At 36.5% G+C, this 20,515-nt stretch overlaps 1 protein-coding gene across 1 annotated transcript in view; it reads left to right on the forward strand.

The window, feature by feature from the left end:
* Nucleotides 1–20,515, forward strand: part of SEMA3C (semaphorin 3C) — a 182,361-nt gene that overhangs the window by 65,325 nt on the left and 96,521 nt on the right. Inside the window, exon 3 of the mRNA XM_058297107.2 lies at nt 20,113–20,273. Coding sequence (XP_058153090.1) covers nt 20,113–20,273 — 161 coding nt within the window. The remainder of the gene's footprint in view (nt 1–20,112; nt 20,274–20,515) is intronic.

Below are 20,515 nucleotides of genomic sequence, written 5' to 3' on the forward strand. Positions count from 1 at the left end.
GCAAATTGTTAAAATTATAATCTCTTTTTCTCATTATCAGTACCCTTGAGATTGTATCTTGTTGATTCCACTTAAGTTGTCCAGCCTCCTGATTAAGAGCAAGGACTGGAAGTTAGAATGCTCAGGGAGTCAGACTGGTTCTGCTAATTACTAGATGCTGTTGAAGGTGTGCAGGCTATTTTACCCTTTGTGTCTCAGTTTCCTCAACCATATCACAGGATAAAAATAATTCTCACATGTAAGGTGGCCATCATCTTAGTTTACTCAGGGCAGTCTCCAGTTATGCCAATTGTCTGGAAATAATTAATACTAGTTTCCCCTTCACCCTCAAAATATCCCTTTGTGGATGATAAATTATTATATATAGTCTTTTTACTTACATGGCTATTGTGAACATTAAATGAACTGATTTACACACATGCAAAGGGCTTAGAGGAACATTAGTTATAAATATAATGATATTTCTTGTTTGTTATGATTTCAATATAAAGAAACAGACCCCATAAAAGAAATCCAAAATAGGTGCAAATGCCTTTTGCGGTACACATATCAGACAATGAAGAAGTGTGGGTATCCAAGATATTTTCAAAATATCTTCCCTCCCCCACCCCCAATCTGATTAACGATGCTGTTAATCAATAGATTCACATTCTAAAAATTTCAAACCACTACAGTAATGCATGCAAAAACAGAAAATGTTATTTGTGGAAAATATGTATGCAAGTTATGCATGAAGGCCTTTCAAGCAAATTTTATTTTTGGTGAATAATGGGTTATGCATTAGCCATAATGTAACTTGGTTTAATTGTTGGATAAACATGCTCCCCGTAAAAACAAAACAGTCCAGATGTCCACCCACTGATACAATGGATGAAGGCAAGCCTAAGATTCAGGAGGTCAGAACCAGTATATCTGTAGTGATAGTAATATATTGAGACACCCCACTTTGTTTGCCTTAGCCCTGCTCAAGAACTTTGAGTTTACACAGGATCCAACAACTGAGAAGTTCATATCTGGCCCAGCTCCATCTAGGGCTGTGACCTTTCTAATGGGAAGATACTTAAGCTGTTCCCTTACTATCATCCCTGAGTGAATGACTAAGGAACTTTGTTGCTTTGCAAAGCAAGATTAGAAAAAACATGATTAATAAGTCTCCACTTTCCATCTAAATCCATAAACTGCCTTCTTATGCAAATTTATGTTAAATCTGCTTGTTAAATCAAGCAAAAGAAGGACCTATGAAAATCCTTGTAAAGGTTTCCTTCCGTTTACCTTGTGAGCATTTTTTTTTTTAGTACATAAAGTATTCCAGAATTATAAGAATATATGTATATTTTTTTATCAAGAACCTCATTTAAAATACATAACCACTTTTTCAGGGTCATTTTCATGTCTAACGTAGAATCATAAAATGCTAATTTGAGCAAAGTAATTTTTTATTGCACAATGACCTGAGTACTCATTATGGAGATTATAACAAGACCTTTTTTCATTTTCTCCAAAAGGATGTAGGAAAAGAAGATCCTTTTCTTTTGAAGAGATTTGTGAATAACAAGTGACAGCAGCTAATATACCAAGGGGATAGACATGTATTTCAAACCAGTGACATCAATAAAGGTCAAGGCTTAAGTTGCCACATGTAAAAGTAATGCAAGAGCAGATATAGGAGACTGTCTTTAATCTCCTCAGGGGTTGCTCTTAGAGACCCAACCAGGGGATATAGTGAAGGGGCTCTTCTGCCGCCAACAAATTGTGCATGACTCTTGTAGTGCCAGGCTGATGAGGAAACAAACGCTCTATCACTAGCAACACCGTCAGTGTGTTTGCATTAGCAGCCTGAGTAACTCTGCATAAGCATAAACCAGGGCATTTAGAAAAGATAAAACGTTTCAGACATGTAGGAAAACAAACCAAAGCAAATAAAAAAAATCAATAAGCATATTCACCCTTAAATCTTATTTTTATCATATTAAAATTAACATGTTCACTGTAGTAATTCCTGATACGTAATAACAGCTAACATTAATATTCTCTTTCCATGAAAATCAACAACATTTTAGGCTCATATAATTCAATTTGTTTTCACTGCTAGTGATGGTGGAATGCATTAATTTTTTTTTCTTTATCACTTGTCATTCTTTGTCACCATTTTAGGCTGTGACTACCTGTTCCTCTCCACATGTTCTGATGCTGTTATAAATGCAATTTTCCCCTTCATGCTCCGTGAAGCATTCTCAGCTGATTTTAGTACTCAGTTATGTCTCTCTCCTCTGAACTCAGAGTGATTATTTCCTAGGTCACTCTGTGGTAGGCTGAAATAATGGTCCCCTGAGAAAAAATGCATGTCCTAATCTTTGGAACCTGTGAGTGTTTCCTTATATGCAAAATAAACTTTACTGATGTGATTAGGTTAGGAGCTTGAGATGGGGAAATTTTCCTGGATTATTAGGGTAGGTCCTAAATGCAACCACAAATGTCCTGTATGAGAGAGGTGGAGGGTGATTTCACACAGAAGCAGAGGAAATAGCCATGTGACTGCTGAGGCAGATGGACATGATATGGCCATGAGCCAAGGAATGCCAGCAGAAGTTAGGATAGGCCAGGAATGGACTCTCTTCAGAACCTCCAGAGGGACTGCAGTCCTGCTGACACTTCTGTCCACTGATGCTGATTTTCAGCTTCTAGTCTCCAGAACTGAAAGACAATAAGTTTCCATTGTGTAAAGCCAGTACATTTCTGGGAATTTATTATAGTAGCCATAGAAAATTAATGCACACTCATTCAGAGACTAGAAAGGTATGGATTTAAATACCCCTTCTTTTCTTTAAACCCAATTTTTAACAAATCAAATAGATACAGAAGAGTATAAAAATCTTAAGTTTTTATCTCCCTGATTTATTACAGCAAAGAGAACATACTAGTGCATCTACCACACAGGTAGAAAAATATACCTGGGCCCCTTTCTGCCATTTCCCTCACTATTCTGACTTTCTACATTTGCCCACTTTTGAATTCTATATGAATGGAGATGTCTAGTAGGTTTTCTTTCGGGCTTGATCAGTTTGTTCAATGTTTTGTTTGAGAAATTCATTAAAATTTTTACTTGTGGAAGCTGCTCATTGTTTTTCATTGCTTTTTGAGAAAATACCATCATTTGTTTATCCATTCTTCTTTTAATGGCCATTTGTGTCATTTTTGATTTGGGACTGTTAGCATTCTTGTGTATATATTTTGATTTATCCCTAGGAATGGAATTGCTGGGTAATATAGAATGCATATATTCTTACTACACATACAAAGCCAAACCATTTTCCAAAATGGATTATACAAATTTATATTATTTTCAGTGGTATATGAGAATTCTATTTGTTTTGTATTCTTGCCAACTCTTGGAAATGACTATTATTAGTTCTTTATTTTAGTTTTATTTATTTATTTATCTACTTATTATGTTTGTTTTTTAACCAATCTGGTAGCTATGCAGTGGATTTCATTGATTTCTTGGAGTTCTTTATGCATTCTTGATATGACTAATGTAGTCTTACTGCTTCTCCCCTGAAATTCTAGGTAGAAAAACCTATTTATAAGTTAAATAAAACTAATGGTAGTTAAATATCCTTGGATTAATTTCATGCAGAATAGTAACTGTAGAAGATTAAGCAATTATCCACTCATGGCAGAATTAGGAAGACATACTTAAGGCTAAAATTAGAAACTTAGTTGCAAAATGATGTTTCCCATGACATTCAAAAGCTGGATTAAAGAGGCAGTAAAATCTCTTGAGTTCAGAAACATGTGTTGCGGTTGCCATGAAACGTGATGAGGAGAAGGGTGTTGAAGTGGGTTTATGAGTGATCTTATCATCTCCCCACGTAAGAGACTGTGTTCAGTTTCAAGAGAGGGTTTCCAGAGTTAGAAAAAGACAGAATTCCTTGGTCTAGTTTGTACCTCAAAATTCACTAGGAATAGATCTATCATTGATTGAAAAATGACAAAATGGGATGAGAATGACTATGTTCTATAAAAACATAGGTTGCATAAATTGTATGTAGGAAAGAAACACTAAATTCAAGATAAGGGAAGATACTGAAGGGAAAGAATGCTTGATTTGAAGAAAAGTTTGGACTCAATTTGGGCATTTTGTCTAGTTTTCCCAAGTACACATCACGGGGAAATAAAGAATGTAGAAGTCATTGGAAGAACAAAACTATCAAAAACTATAAAGTGATGATACTAAGTTGTTTTAGCCTTATCTAAAGAAGGATAATTTTTTTTTCCCCCAAATCCACTCAGAGAAGAAATATTTGGCAGGGTGGGCCATGGTGACCCATGACGAGACCTTGAGTGCTGTTCAATGTCCTGGGTTTTGAGCCATGAAGGTAGTAAAGCAACTGTCTAATAAATAATACTCCTGAAAGAGGAGGGGGATTTGTTATTGCAGTCTTTTCATAGATGAAGGATTTTAATCAAGTACATGATTTTCCTAATGTCAGAAATTAGAACCTCAAGTTTACTTGTGAGTTGAACTGGGGGACACAGTCCAGTTCAAACTCCAAAGGGAAATGTTGCTTGGAATGGTTTTCTGTTTATTCTCCTGAACTTCAGTGATTTGTATAATTTTTGTTCTGAATATTAAATCACAGTAAACTAGAATTAGGCAAATAGAAATTTAGTTAAGCGCTCATGCTTGACTATTGTTTAGAAACTATGTAACCTCTTCCTAGACACTACGATTAGTTGCATGTGTATAAATGAAAATAATATCAGAAAAAAAGAAAGGACATTTTTATAGCTAAAATTTGAAAGAATTTAAAGTTTATGGTCGGGTTGAGGGTAGTTCTAGAAAATCTTAAAATTGAGTTAAGAGTAATGCTAAAATAGACCTTAGTGATTATTTAGTTCAACCATTTATTTATAGATGTAAAAATTTAAGCTGAGTGAGATGATATGCCCAAGAGTGGACGCTGGTTATAAAAATAAGATAGATGGAGCTCTCCTATTGACTCTCCAACTAATATATGCTTGACATGATGTCACCTTGCTTGTTTGTAGCCACAGAGGTCTCCTCTTTGCCACCTCTGTATGCTTTGTATTGGATTGCTGGGTACTTGGAAGTCTGTTGACTAATTCCTTTGTTGACTCATTATTTGTTCTAAATGCATCACAAACAAAATGATAATGTGAAGTAAGTTTGCTCTTAGTAGTTCTGGAAAAGGAGAAAACAAATTCATGCCCAGTGCTATTCATGTGTGGTCCACTGTAACTGGCAGAGTGCCAGTTGCTGTTAACAGATATTAATACAATATAAATACAGAAAATGAGAATGAGAGTGAACCTTGAGAAAATAGCAATTTGACAGGGTACTTTATTGAATATATTGTTAAAAAATTTGGACTTATATTTTGTATGGCTTGAGATTTTTTAAAATTTACTTTGTACATATGTGTATGTGTGTGCTATTTTTAATTTTCATTTATCTAGAATTTACTTTTATTACATGTTGCAAAAATAAAACATAAAAATTGTCCTTGGACAGTTTTCATTTAAAAAGGTTTGGTTTATACCACTGTCTTCTCAAATTCCCTACCTGGTGAATGACAAATGCTTGGAGTCAATCAGCACTGACTATTCTGACAAATAATAACCTCTCTTCTCCCTTTCTCCATGCCCCCAATTGAAAAGATTATTGAAGGCCTTATCCAGGTCAGTTCAAATAATTTTTTATTGAACAAGTATAGTCTTCCAGTCTTTCTAAAATAGTCTAGGGGATTCTAAAATAATAAATAATTTAAGGATTATCCAGACATGTGGGACTGATGTCTCTGGTCAGGTGTGAAAAAGGATGTGCACTTAAGGTCTAGAATGAATATCGGAGGGGTTATGTTACAATGGAAAGAACTTTAGGGTCAGATTCTCTTAGGTTCAAATCCTGGACTCTGCTACTCCCTAGCTTTAGTTCATCAATACATGTTTAACTTCTCTAAGAATAATTTCCTCATACATAAGATGAGAAGCACAATATAGGGACTTATAGTGCTCTTGCAAAAAATGAGTGTATGTAATTAAAACACTTATCTCAGTGCCAGTAAAATAGTATGTCCTTAAACAATGTAAGCCATTGTTCTTATTTCTCCCAGGAGAAAGAATCAGGAAAGACTTTATAGAAAAGGTAGTCAAGGTTAAGCTTTAAAAACGTGGAAACTTTAGCAAGGTAAATAGGGGATTTTGAGTAAAAGAGACTAGTATGAGCACAATTTAGAAGTATGAGAGAGCATGATGTTTTTCAGACATTACAGACAGTGCCGTTACAAAAGCATCACAGTCAAGGAAGAAATACCAGGTTTTGGGGGTGGGAAGATAAGCAGGGGTCAAGTCATGAAGGGCATTGATTAACAAACTTGCAGGGAATTTTCCCTTTCGGTGGGAGACTTAATGTAGGCTCATGGGTTCCCCTCATGGAACTCTGAGGGATATCCACATGAATTCCAGTATATCAGTGACACCCTGAAATTGCGTGCAATAGTCTATGACTATGATCATGTGTGAAATTTTTGAGTAAAAGAAGGCCACAACATTTAATAGTATAAGAAAAATGATCAGGTTCAATGTTTGGATGGGTAGCTAACTCAGGTAGAAGCATGATGCTGATAGGAGAATCTTTGCATCCCTAGATCCCAGCACACAAACTGTCCCACACTGTCCCGTGTTTTCCAATATTCAATAAACATTTGAACATGGTTAGGACTAAAGGCAGGGGAAGCAGTGAGGAAGCTCATAAAATTATCCTATCAGAGATGACATGACAGGTATCTAGAATAAAAGGGTGATAATGAGGATGGAGAAGAAACAACAGATTGGAGAGATAGTTAAGAGGTAAAATCAGCGAGAATGAGCAAATGATTGATTGCCTGTGAGAAACATTTCCTGGTTTATAGGCTGGATGATGGATTTTGGTGCCATTCTGTGCCTCTCTTAAAGGTATTTATCATATACTGCCTGGATTATGTTCCTGGGAACATACTTTATCTCCCCTTGCATATGGTACATTTATTGAATTTTTAAAAATACTGATTGTGGTATTTTCAACCAGTTGTTAGTATAGAGACTTAACTTCCAGCTAGTAGGTATTCAGGAAATATGTGTTGAAAAAAATTAAAGATGCCACCGTAGGTGTATCAATTTCCTGGTACTATAGCAATGATTATCTTTGTCTACATTTCTAAACTTCCTCACAGTGTTTTTGCCTCACGATAGTTTACAGTCTATGTGAAGAAACAATAAGAAGCCAGGAACTGCTCATAGACTGGGAGAAAAGAGCAGGGTGGTATAGCGTAGAATCTGTAAACAGTGAAGGGCAAGGGTCTGAACTGGCAGGCTTTAGAGGCCCTATTGGACATTCACCAAGAGCAGTTTCTCATTGTTCTGCTTTGCATCTTGGGTTTGTAATTTCATGTGGAAAGTTCTACTGAGGTGAGTGGAGAATGAAACCCTCTGACAAAGAGAAAGATATTTCCACAAAACGGATACAGAGGTTTCTTAGTGGTTGCGTTATCTATTGAGAATTACTGCAGGGATGTGTTAAATTAGCACATTTCCTGCATTTCCTCTAAAAGACAGAACTCAAAGTGGGTGTGGATGCACTGACAGCATAGAAAGGTAGGATGATCTCTTGGAGAGGCAGTGGCTCTAGAACCAGAAATACCTAAGTTCATTTTCTTTTTCCCTTTGGCCATTTTTAATTGTGTGATGTTGAGAAAGATGTCTGACTTCTCTGAGGAACATTACCATTATTCCTTAAAAATGGAAATAGTAATAACTAATATTTTCTGAGAAATTCAGTTTTCCAGCAACTGTTCTAACTGCCCTAATGTATTAACTTATTTTATCCTAACAACAAATGTATAAGATAGGTACTATTAATATCTCCATTTTACAGAAAAGTAAACTGAGGCACCAGAGAATTAGGTAAATTTGTGAGACAACACAACTACTAAGTGGCAAAGGAGGGTGTGAACCCTGTCAAAATCAGCATGTAAATAACATACCCTCCAAAAACCATCCTACTAATCATATAGATGATAATTCCACCCCAAACTGCATAATATTTAAATGAAATCTGAAGCCTAAGGCAAACAATAATATTTAGGCCTTAAAGTGACTAAATTGAGGTTGTAACACAGAAAATAATACAGGGCGGCTCTTTTAGCTAAGATGGATAGGGACGTGCTCCCTGGGTGGGTGACAGCAGAGATCTGATTTATAAGAAGGAGGCAACTTTGGGAAGATTTAGGCTAATCTCCTTGATGACATTCCTGGCACTAGAACGAGCTTAGTGTGCTCAGGAAATAGATCCAAGCAGACCCTTTGGATAAGTGTTTTTGGAAGGAAATATTTTTGTTCTTTGGAAGTTTTCTCCTTAATAAGCAACGCACAAAACTCTCATATGCTTTAAGTTTGAGAACCACCACTAAGGGAAAAGTAAAGGAGACCAAGTCCTTCAACTGAGTGTATTCAGTGATAGAGAAAATGGGCCTTGGAGTCACACAGATTTTTAACAACGTGAAACCTGTTACTCCAGATTCATCTTCATTTTTCTCACATGCTAAGTGGGGGAAATTTAATAGAATCCTTGTGGAGATCAAGTGAGACTATGTACACATTTTTGGAACATTGATGGGCACTTGGTAGATTATCAGTAGGTGTTAGGTTGGGTGAGTGGTAACTTAAGAAAAGCAGACTGGATAATTATTAAGGAAAGTTTTTTTAAAAAAACATTTATACTTACCATAGAGTTGGAGAGTTATTTTTGTTAGACCCATTGTGAGACGTTTTGACTTTTTATGGGTATGCAGATTGGCCTTTATTTAGCTGGATTAGCTCAGAAAAGAACTGCAGAGTAACACCCTAAATATATGACAGTGCACAAATACCCTGTTTAAAATTAAAACTCTCATCTTGGCATGGAGACTAACAGTTGATTGCTGCTTACCATGCTCCTTGAGCATCACACAGTTTTTACATTCATTTAGCACGATAGCTGTCTATCCAGTCTCCTGGTTTTAAAACATATTGTGGCTTGTTTGACTTAACCCTGCTACCTCTTTTAAGTTGTTTATTGTGAAGTCCCTCAAATAGCACCACCCCAGCAGACATTTTGCCTAATAAAATATGATAAAATGTGTGTTGCTGTTTTCTAGTTGGTACCGGGTATTGAACCTGGAATCTGGTACATGGGAAGCAGGCGTTCAACCACTGAGCTACTACACACACCCCTATTTTGTCTTTTGTGATTCAGGGATGACTAGGGCTATAAATCAGTGGAATGAAAATTTCCTCCACCTCAAAAAGGCACTCTTGAGCCCTTATTACTCTGATCAAACTTTTCGTTTCTAAATGGCTTGTCACATCCTAAGTGTGCCTTATTTCCACCAAAAGTTTTGCTTGCACACTGAAAATGAAAGAGGCAGGCATGGCTAATGTTTACCTCATGGAGGTGGCAGAATTTTGTAAAATAAATAAATTTTGAGTTCCATAATCTGCTATCTTCCTTGAAGTGCATGCGAAAGGGATAAATATTATGTTTCCAGAGCAAAGACAGAAAAGTGCATGCGCTCCTCCTTTGAGTGATTGGGTGATGCTCCATCCACTCCATCTCAAACTACGATTGTGAAATTTGGGAACAAATGGTTTCCCAGTCTATCATGAAGAAAGGCAAAATGTCTTGCATATACAATGGAAAGCCATTGTATATATGATGAGTCCTAGGAGTTCAAAGCTGCAGGAAACATGGTTGGATCCTTTGTGCTTCTCTTGAAAAGAATCAAAGAGTAGCTCTATTACTATGTACAGGCACACTCCCAAGAACTCTTTAAATCTCTCCAGCCACAGAGCACTGCAGTCACTGACCTTGTATTTTGACAGTGTCAGGGAGAGAGAGGGATACAAGAGAAAAGAAGAAGAGGGTCTTCTGGAGTGAATGACTGATGGATGTATTTAAAGTGAAATGAACATGTCTCTACCGTCCTCTACATTTCTCCAAACTTGTTCCTTTGTTTTGAAGCCAAAAGCAGGAGCTTGACTAAACAGTGAGTCACAGTGAACTAAATAATGTTTAGATAAAATAACTGTCTCTTCAGGAAAACCTCTCTCTGTTTCTTTGTTCATAATGTCTTGTTCTTTAAATTTGAGATTTTATGGTATACAGTTTATTATATTTCTTCCTGTCTGCAGATGAAAATGGGTTTAAGAATGTATCAAGTGAAAACAGAGTTCAAGAATTTCGATTGATGGGGGGAGCTGAGTTGTTAAATTACAAATAATCTGTCTGAGTGAAAGTTCTGGGTGGTCTTCCATCATTCTGAAGGAATCTAGAGATCGAATGTTTTTGGCAATATATAGCTGTTTTGCAGTCAGCAATAATTGGTCTTTATTTCCTTGTCTACACTTAGTTAGGTGCAGTGCAACCAGACTCCTGTATATGTAAATTAGAAAGATTTGTAGGGCAATTTTGCACTGCCTGATGCTTGATTAGAGTCATTACAATTCTTTAAACCTATGGAACACTGAATTGAGCCCTCAGTATTATAACAGACTGTTATTTCTAGTTGAATACAACATGAGCAAATATGTTAACAAGTTGAATTTTTTCTAGGACGTTTTCTTTGTATATTTGTTTCTATGCAGACCTCTCATAACTTAGTTATACAAACTTTTTTTTTCTATTTTATTCATTTACTCTTAAGTCATAAAATATGTATATCTTGAGAATTCTTCATTAGCAGAATTATCTTTCTAACGAACTTGTAAGCGATCATGCTATGTACTTTCCCAGATCTTTTCCTTGTCACCTCAACACCCCTTGGGGAAAAATCCAAATGCTTTGGTGGATCATACAAGGAGTTTGCTTCTTAGCATTTTTCTTGGCCCTTTGTTTCTACCTGAATACCCCTACCCAAATCTTCCTCTTTTCAACTCCAGAAACTCCTGATTATCCTTTGAAGTCTCATTTTAGTATTTCTAAAGAAGTTCTTCCCACTCGCTAGAAAACACTTTATTAGCTCATGTTAATTTCTCAGGTCACAGCTTACATGACACGGCCCCACAGAAACCTTCCTTACTCTGATGTATAGCCGCTGCCCTTGTCTTAAACATTTACCTCCGTCTTCAATGCTCCCTCAATTTTCTAGGTCATCATCTTATACTGCAATTATTTGTATACCTATCTCCACTGTAGATTATCCTCTTTGAGTGGAGAAATCAATTTTTTTTCATTTTCTACCTATATTTTGGTTCCTTTCTTATCTATTAAATTACTGAATAAATATATGAACAAAAGAGTATTTTTATTCCAGGTAGAACCTGATGCATTTTATATAAATGTAAGCCTTATGTCATAGAAAACTGTGGCACGAAGGTTGGGAAACCTTATAGGGGTGAGATGGGACAAGAGACCTCATGAATACATGGGCTCTCCCATTCCTTTTGCTATAATTAAGTATGCTTACTAGAAGTCCCTATGAAGGCAACAGTGTATCCATTAGTGAAATAATGGAAAGCCAATAAATAGTAGACCTTTTGTGATCCACAGGTGCGTACATGCATCTGTTATTACCTTTCCTTATGATGGTTCAGATATGGTCATTTCTGGGGAGTGTGGTAAATCTATTATAGGGGTTCTTACCCTTTTTCTGTTCTATAAACACCTTGGCCAGTCAGGTGAAAACCATGGACCTCTTCTCAGAATATAGCAGCAGATAGTTTTATGACACTCAACAGCAGCATGTCTTTAAATTTTAGGATTATTCAAAATAACATTTTACAACTTTCCCATAATTTCAATACCTGATAACCTAACACGGTTCAACTTCTGTTCAAATGCTCATTTTTGGCAACATTTAGAAATTTGAGTTTTCCCACAGCGTCATAAAACCATCTCTGCCATCTTTACCAACCTTTTTGCATACAGTTATCCACTGCACCAGAAAAGGCTACATCAAAATAAAAATCATACTAAGTCCACACTATACTGTGTATTATTTAATAAATATACTACACCCACAGCAAGTCCCCACAAGAATAATGTTTTTAAATGCATAAGATAAAATTACAAAGGAAGTCAGTTACATATATTGAAGTACAGTTACTAAAGTAAAACAAACCTATGATATAATACTATACATATGTACTTCTTTCTTAACACATTAAACAGTAATCCAATACATCAAAAATATAGGAAAGTTAGTTAAATTTTATTTTTTAAAGACATGTCAGTGAACACACTGTGGTTATTTATCTTGAATAAGAACATTAAACCGTGGTGGAGTATTTGACAAGGCAACACGCATATCATGTTGGACATCTAATCAAGTTGATTTTTTTCAATTCAAGTTCACAGACCCCCTGATATCTTTCCACAAACTCTACTGTATTATCTTTGTTCTGGGACTTTGATGGAATGATATTCCCATGCCTGCTCCTTATCTTACCCACTGAGGGTCAGGTATTGTGACCCTACCCCTAAATTTCCCTCCTCCACCCCTGACCCAAGGGCATTTAATATGAATATTTTAAAATATTTCCTCCTACTCTTAGTTTCTGTGGATGATTTTTAGTTATTGTTTTCATACTGAATAAAGCCTGCTTTTAAAACGTAACACCCGTGAGAAAATGTTTTCTATATTTTATAAACATTCCTAATGACAGCATAATTTATTTGGTAGAGATGCATTCATTTGTGGCATTCTCCAATTGCTATGTATTTACATTATCCTCCAAACTTTCTTTTTAACCTTTCTGCCCTTATGTTTTTGGTTTTGTTTTGCTAACTACGTTCAGTGCCTCTTCTGGAAAACCCTGCCCCAAAGCAGCTTTTCCAGCTGTGTCAAGGGCTCTAGAAAGGAGGTGTTCAGTGAAGTGTTTCCTCCTCTGCAAGTTTATCTCCTTGTTTACAGCTCAAGTGGACACTCTGAACCTGAGACCTTCCTGACAACAGGAAGGTCACTGATATGGACATCTCAGCTCATCCATATTATCCTCCTACAGTTTAACGTAGTTTCAGATTTGCTCTACTTTCCAGAAGTCCCTTCCTTCCAGTTCAGGGGCTACAAGACCTCTGAGATGTACGGTAATTGCATGCTCTCCATACCCCAAGGTAGAATCCACTCAGCATTTCCCTTATAAGGATTCAAAGATTGGCATCTAAAGTCCTTGAAGATGACTTTCTTGTCATCCAAGTGAGTGTAAAAGTGGGGAAGTCAGAATTTAGAATTCCCCCACTGACTGAACTACCAAACAAAAAGGGAATATGCTTTTGGTCAGGGAAAAATCCTGTATTTTAGTTTACCTTCATTTTTCACTAAAGACACAGATTATTCTGGCTATAGTTCTAAGATAGATTTTTTTTTCCAAACAGACCCTTTCTTTCTACCAGTTTTATAGTGATATGAAGGATTATATTAACTATACAGATATGTCTATTAAAATAATTCATTTTAATTGTAATACCTGTAAACAATTAAAAATGAATTATTATTATAGACATTTTCATGCTACAGAGAACATTAGAGATCATTCTGGTTACTAAATAGCCTCACTCTTTATGTTATTTTGAAGATGAGGGATCTGAGGTACAAGGGGAATAGTGGAGGAGGGAGTTGGGAAGAGCAGAGACATGCCAATCCCTCTATGAGTGAAAGGAGGAGTTAGAACTTCAGGCCCAGTGGGCTAACTCTGAACCAGGGATTTTTTTTTTTTAATTTTTACCTCCACAACCTATATTTCAGTAATGATAAATCACTATTATGAAAGCCCTAATTTTCTGAAATTCCTGGCATTTTTTTCCTCATTTAATTTGTTCATGCTCAGTTTTTACTTCAGCAAGATTAAAATATCAAAAAACTCCATATAGCACAAAAAAGTGTAGACGGTGAATGAATGAATAACTTTGTCACATATTCAGAGACAGGTTCAATTACAATACTATATGGAAAACAGTGTGGGTTATAGCAAATCTCGCAGTAGTGTCCCCCTCCCTCCCATGGTGGTTGACAATTCCAAATATTACAGGCAGCCTTCAATAGAAGAGAAAACCACAAAGAGAAATGAGCAAATATCAGATGATACCTGATCTCATCCAGAGAATGAAGGAAGATTTTATGAAGCAGTCCAACTTAAATTACATTTAAACTGCTACTTGAATTATATGAGTAAGCACTAGAAAAAGGCAGGAAGAATCTTGTAGGCAGGAAGAACAACATGTACAAAGTCCCTGAGTCAGAAAGGAGCAAGGCAAGTTGGAAGTTGTGAATAGAAGGCTAGAAGGGCAAGACAAAGAAAATAGAAAAACAGCAATGAAAGAGATTTTTAGTGAGGTAATCTAATCTGGAGCTATTATCATGGCAGGCCTTGCAGGCCATGTTAAGAATTTTGAATTTTGTTTCAAAAGTAAATGAAAGCCATTCATGACCATCTAGAAATTAGAGTGATCCTTTAATTTATCATCTAAACTGTGAATCTTTTGAAAGTGAAAGAGGGGCACTGTTAATAATTATGCAAGGAAAACAGGCATAAACTGAAATTGTCTTGGGCAAACCAGGATGAGAGTCCTCCTTTTTAAAGGCTCCTGCATGCTTGCTAATCTTCCCTCTGATTAATTACTGGGCGATACATTCTGTATTCTTCTCTGGCCAGGCAGCAAAGTTGACCTCTTTCCTGCATTTCTTCTTTCATCCGCTGGTATTTTGCTTCCACTTAGTCAATCAAAAGTTAGAAAAATTGCAATCTTTGACCATCTGCATGAAGCTGTGTCTGACCTTGGAGCTTACTTTCATGTAGCCCTTTTTAAGACCTGCTAGGGTGATTTAAAGAGGGCAGCTTCACTGAGAATTTGATTGTTCTCAGATTGTTTTGTGTGTTGCATTTTCTTTCCCCAACCAGCCAAAAAAATATGAAAGGCTGAGGCATTTCCTATATTATGTTTTATACTGAACAGATTTCATGTGTAGGGCAAGAACATGGTAGAGACCCAACAAATGAGTACCAAAGATGTCTGTCTGCTTAGAAAAGCAAAAGAAGACCCAATCAAATTCTTAGATTAAGGAATAGACCTTATTTTGAACTCTGGCGCTACGCTCTTCTACTTTTTACTGTCAGCTTACTCAAATTCACAGAATCTTAGAGCCTTTACCTGTAGATCTATATTAATATTGGGACCTAACACAGAGCCTTTGAATGAGAATTTTATGAAATGTTTGTAAAGCACCTAGAACAGTTGCTACAACTGGTAACCCCACATGTGTTAGCTATTTGAGAGTATTAATTTTGAACCAATGTGGTTTTTAACAACATGCTTCTGGTCTCTGCTTGCCTTAGGAATTAGGAGCATTTGTCATTCAGTCTGTTGACGTTTCACTGCTCTTCTCTCTATTGGCCTATTCTGCCTAAAGGGACAGGTGAAGTTCAGTTCTTAACCCAGTTTCAAAACACTGAACTTCAGGGAGAAAAGTAAGGCTATGGAGGGGTCATTTAAACCAATGCTACTTAAAATTCTTCTGAGATAAGACATTCAGGAGAGGAAATTATCCTGTCAGTAGCAGTGTCTCTGAAGTAAAAGGTATCTTAAGGATTTCCTTTGAAATCAGTCAATGTGCATTCTGCCAGCAGGAGAGCTGAGGTTTTTTGAGGAGAATGCCATGGTAGGTTAGCCAAACAGAATGACAGAATGTAAGTAAAAGTTGAAATCCTCCTGAGGTCATGGCATCTTCAGATTTGTGACCTTTGACCATTTGAGCAAAGTGTGAGACTGCAATAAAGGGTCAGCCAATATATATTGAATAAACAAATTAAAAATACACTTTGAACTTTAAAATATACTTAATGAGTCACTACATATGCTTCTAATTGAGAGATTCCTGGGAATTGATTTTCAATGGAAAAATCTTTTACCTATTTTTGAATTTTATCAAAAGGCAGAAGATAATGTACTGTTCTGAGTGAATGAGTTCCTCTAATGTGTAGTTTAATAGGTGTATATTATTCCTCAAAGGAAACCCTAGACTCTCCACCTCCTCCATCTAGATCAAATTTCTGAGCACATGAATCTGATTCTTATTAGTTTAGTCACCTCAGAAAAGTTAAGGTGACTGACTGGTTTAAGAGAGAACAAAGTTTAGTTTTTATGTGATTAGGGATAGAGTGTTATTTACAGACAGGATATATACTACTGTATATTAAGCTATGTTGTGATTTCTATACCAGTATATTAACTATCCTTTAGTACACCCAGAAGCATATATTGCTGGGAATTTTATTTTGGTAAAACCTATTGTTCTCCCAGCCTTAGTGAAAATCTCAAGGCTCACAGTTATTTCCATTACAAAGAAAAGTCCACATGGACACATGAATTTTAGGTGAGTATATTGTGCTGCAACTTTTCCCTCAGGGTACATTGGCATGGAAGACATTGTAGTAATTTTCCATCATGGAGCTCTACAATAACGTGAATTTCAGGGTAGAAGCATGAAATAAGGACTTTTTAAAAATGTGTTTCCCAGGAGATTTTCCCAGGGCTCTGAGACCTGTGGTGCCCTTTGTGGGGCTGCCACATTTTCTAATACCACATACTTTCAGCCAAAGTCCTCCTCAATCAATTGAGCATATCTGAGAAAACAACACAACTAACTGCACCTCTGATGTTGTAAAAAGAATGACATCATTATTAAGCTTAAAGAAATGTAGGACTGTGTCATGTTTTGACTTATTTAGATGAAGAACCAGTAACTGTGATTCCCTTCTATCAATGTGGCTAAATAATTTAATCATTCGTTGACTTAATTTGGAGATCCAAAATTCATTAAGCAAAAATGATGGATTATTGGGTCATCCTTTTTTATAGACAAAATCCTCTTTGCTTTGAACTCATCCTTATTCTAAAAATTTGTTTTGTTTCCCAAGCCCCAACGTTCAATTATGGCCACTAACAGCAATTTAAACAACAGGGGCTCTCTAAAGTAAATCTTCCTTAGTTACAGCTGTCAACTGTCAATGAGCTACAGGTAATTTTATTTAAAATAGCTGGAAAGACCATACATTCAGGCACATTTTAACTGCTTTATTCTATGTATCACTGGAGGGTAATTCATTCAAGAAGTATTTGTTCAACTTCTATTCTATACTCCAAGTTATACCTTAGTCTTAGTACTTTACAGAAAAGCGACACAACTATGAATCACCTCCCGGAGATGAAAGTAAGCTTTATAACACATCCAGGATTGACGGCAGAATCAAGGCAATCTGTGACATCTCCAGAGTGACACTTGCTTTGCTTCTTTATTCTCTCTCAAGTTCTGGCTCCTGGATATTTCTTATGTCAACCCTAACCTTCTGTTTTGCCATTGGCTGATGTTTTCCTGAAAGGACATTTCCGCCTCCCCTAACTTTTTCTTCTCCTCATGAAGGAAGCTGTTCTGTTTCTGGGCCTGTAGCACCCCCACAACCAGCCGTGGGGAGCTGTCTGCCCATGATCCCTTGTGAGTCTTCGCTGTGTGTGAGGGCAGCAGGGCACACTCTGTTCAGCACCTGAGTCCCCTGTTTTCAAAGATCTCTCACCTTGACTCTTGTTTCCAGTGAACTGTTTGCTTTTTGTTCTTGTCTCCTGTGGTTTTACTTCTCAGAATTCTTCTGAAGTGTTTGTTCTAACTTCTTAACGGTTTCTTCCCCATCGCAAATCAGTATATTTTACTGTTGTCATATGAACGGTGTACCAGAGACTGTTTTACGATCATGCGTTAGTAATTATATGGACCTAGCTCTCTAAATTAAAAAAAAAAAAGATAAAGTGGTAAAAAGAAAGGTATCCACTTTACCTAAATCCACATGTCCTTTTTATAAATAAATATAACTCAAACATAACAACTTTAATTTTTATATAATAAAACAATAATAATTGGAATGAATCAAATACTTTGTCACTCTTTCAAATCTTTACATATATCAATTCAATGGATTTCTATTGGAACTCTCAATAGAAATAGAACTCTGGGCAGAACAATAGTATTGTTTCTTTTCACAAATGAGGAAATTGAGGCACAGAGAAGTTAAGTAACTTGCTTAATATCACAGCGTTTGACACCAGGGATTAGGTTTATATCCACTACACCATTTCCATGGCATTTTAAGATTATTGAAGTACCTGCATTATCTTACAATTCTGAGCTGGTATGCCCATTAAACAGGTCATATTTGTAACTTCTCTCACAGGCCTATCAGAATTTCTAGAAGGTGTTTATAATATGGCTCCTAAAGTTTTAAAAATAATTTAGGGAAGCGGATCTGGCTCAATGGATAGAGCATCACATGGGATAGAGAACCACATGGTAGGTCCAGGGTTCAAATCCAGGGCCTCCTGACCCATGTGGTGACCTGACCCACGTGCAGTGCTGATGTGCACAAGGAGTGCTGTGCCATGCAGGGTGTCCCCGCATAGGGGAGCCCCATATGCAAGGAGTGTGCCCCGTAAGGAGAGCTGCCCCATGTGATAAAAGTGCAACCTGTCCAGGAGTGGCACTGCACACACAGAGAGCTAACTCAGCAAGATAAGCAACAAAGACATAGATTCCAGTGCCGCTGACAAGAATACAAATGAACACAGAAGAACTGGGCAAATGGACAGAGACAGCAGACAACTGGGGGGGGGGGGGCAGGGAGAAGGGAAGAGAAATAAATAAAAACTAAATCTTAAAAAAATAGTAATAATAATAAATCAGCATTGAAATAGTAGCCCCAGAAATCAGACTCTCTTATGTTTTATCATTCTCTTAAGATCATAATCAAAAGAGAAAAGACATACTGAAACATTTGAATGGGAAAGTTTTAAATTATAAAAAGGAGTAGTTTGGAAAGAAAATTAAATCTGTTCTAATTATTGAACTTTTTTTTTTTATCATGGCTCATTCGTTGCCTTCACAGGTCACCTGATCAGGTATATTGTCAATGTAAAAGAGAGTAAATGAGCATTAAGAAACAAAAAAATCTGAAAATTCAGAAAGTCAAAACATTTAGATTTTTACCTTTGATATATGCAAAGGCATGCTGCTCATTAAATAAGATGGTCTATTGATTGACATGTAATGGAAAAAATGTAGATTTATTTTCAAATAATTTATAGAAAAAATACATAAGATTAAATAAAGTTTTTTGAGGAAAAAAGGTAAATAAGTACAGTAGGAAATAATCTCATGATTACCAATTTATTGAGTATAAGAATACATCATTAACAGAGGCCAGAAACATATTAATGCTGCCATTTTTTTGGTTCAAATTTCTTGCTATATTTTTATTACTTAACTACATTAACTAGTTTTGAGCTGAAGACAACCTGTAATTAAATTGATTTGAGATAATTTAATGTGAATAATTCTGTAACTGCAGTGTTATCATAAACTTAACTTTGAATGTGTTGATTTATTTGTGTTATACTTAAGCATAGATGCAATAAAAATACACATAAACATAAATCTTTTTATTTTTTTTTAAATTTATATGTTTTTATATATTTTTTAAAGATTTATTTACTTATTTCTCTTCCCTTCCCCCCCATCCCAGTTGTCTGTTCTCTATGTCTATTTGCTGCGTGCTCTTCTTTGTCCACTTCTGTTGTTGTCAGCGGTACAGGAATCTGTGTTTCTTTTTGTTGAGTCATCTTGCTGCGTCAGCTCTCCGTGTGTGCAGCGCCATTCCCGGGCAGGCCGCACTATCTTTCACGCTGGGCAGCTCTCCTTAAGGGTGCACTCCTTGTGTGTGGGGCTCCCCTATGCAGGGACACCCCTGCGTGGCAGGGCACCCCTTGCGTGCATCAGCACTGCACATGGGCCAGCTCCACACTGGTCAAGGAGGCCCAGGGTTTGAACCGGGGACCTCCCATGTGGTAGATGGACGCCCTAACCACTGGGCCAAGTCCGCTTCCCTCTATTTTTAAATTAACTTCCTATTGTAGGGGGAAATATATCTTGACATTTTGGTAAATATTCCTGTAAGGCTTTTCATGAAAAAAAATGGAAGAGGATAATAGAATAAACTAAGATAGTCTGTACTCACTTATGCTTTTCACTATTTCAGAGCTGCAGGAAACCAGGACTTCTGAACATTTCAGCCTTTCCCACCACCCTTTAGACTACAGGATATTATTAATGGACGAAGATCAGGACCGGATATATGTGGGCAGCAAAGATCACATTCTTTCCTTGAATATTAACAATATAAGTCAAGAACCTTTGAGTGTAAGTTTATCATTTTAATGATCTCTTAGGTGTCTTTTTGTATAAAAGCTTAAAATACGGTGAAAAACAATAAGAATTACATGAGGCCAACAATAGAAAATACTGATCACATATCAATAAATTGTGGAAGTTTGTAGTTAGTGCAAGGACTGAAAATATAATCAGTCCAATACTGCCTGTTTAGTGTCATGGTTTTTTAAAAATCCAAATCTGGGGCCAAATGAGGAGACACTTCCTGTGTA

Source organism: Dasypus novemcinctus, chromosome 5 (genome assembly GCF_030445035.2).
Source record: "Dasypus novemcinctus isolate mDasNov1 chromosome 5, mDasNov1.1.hap2, whole genome shotgun sequence".
NCBI lineage: Eukaryota > Metazoa > Chordata > Mammalia > Cingulata > Dasypodidae > Dasypus > Dasypus novemcinctus.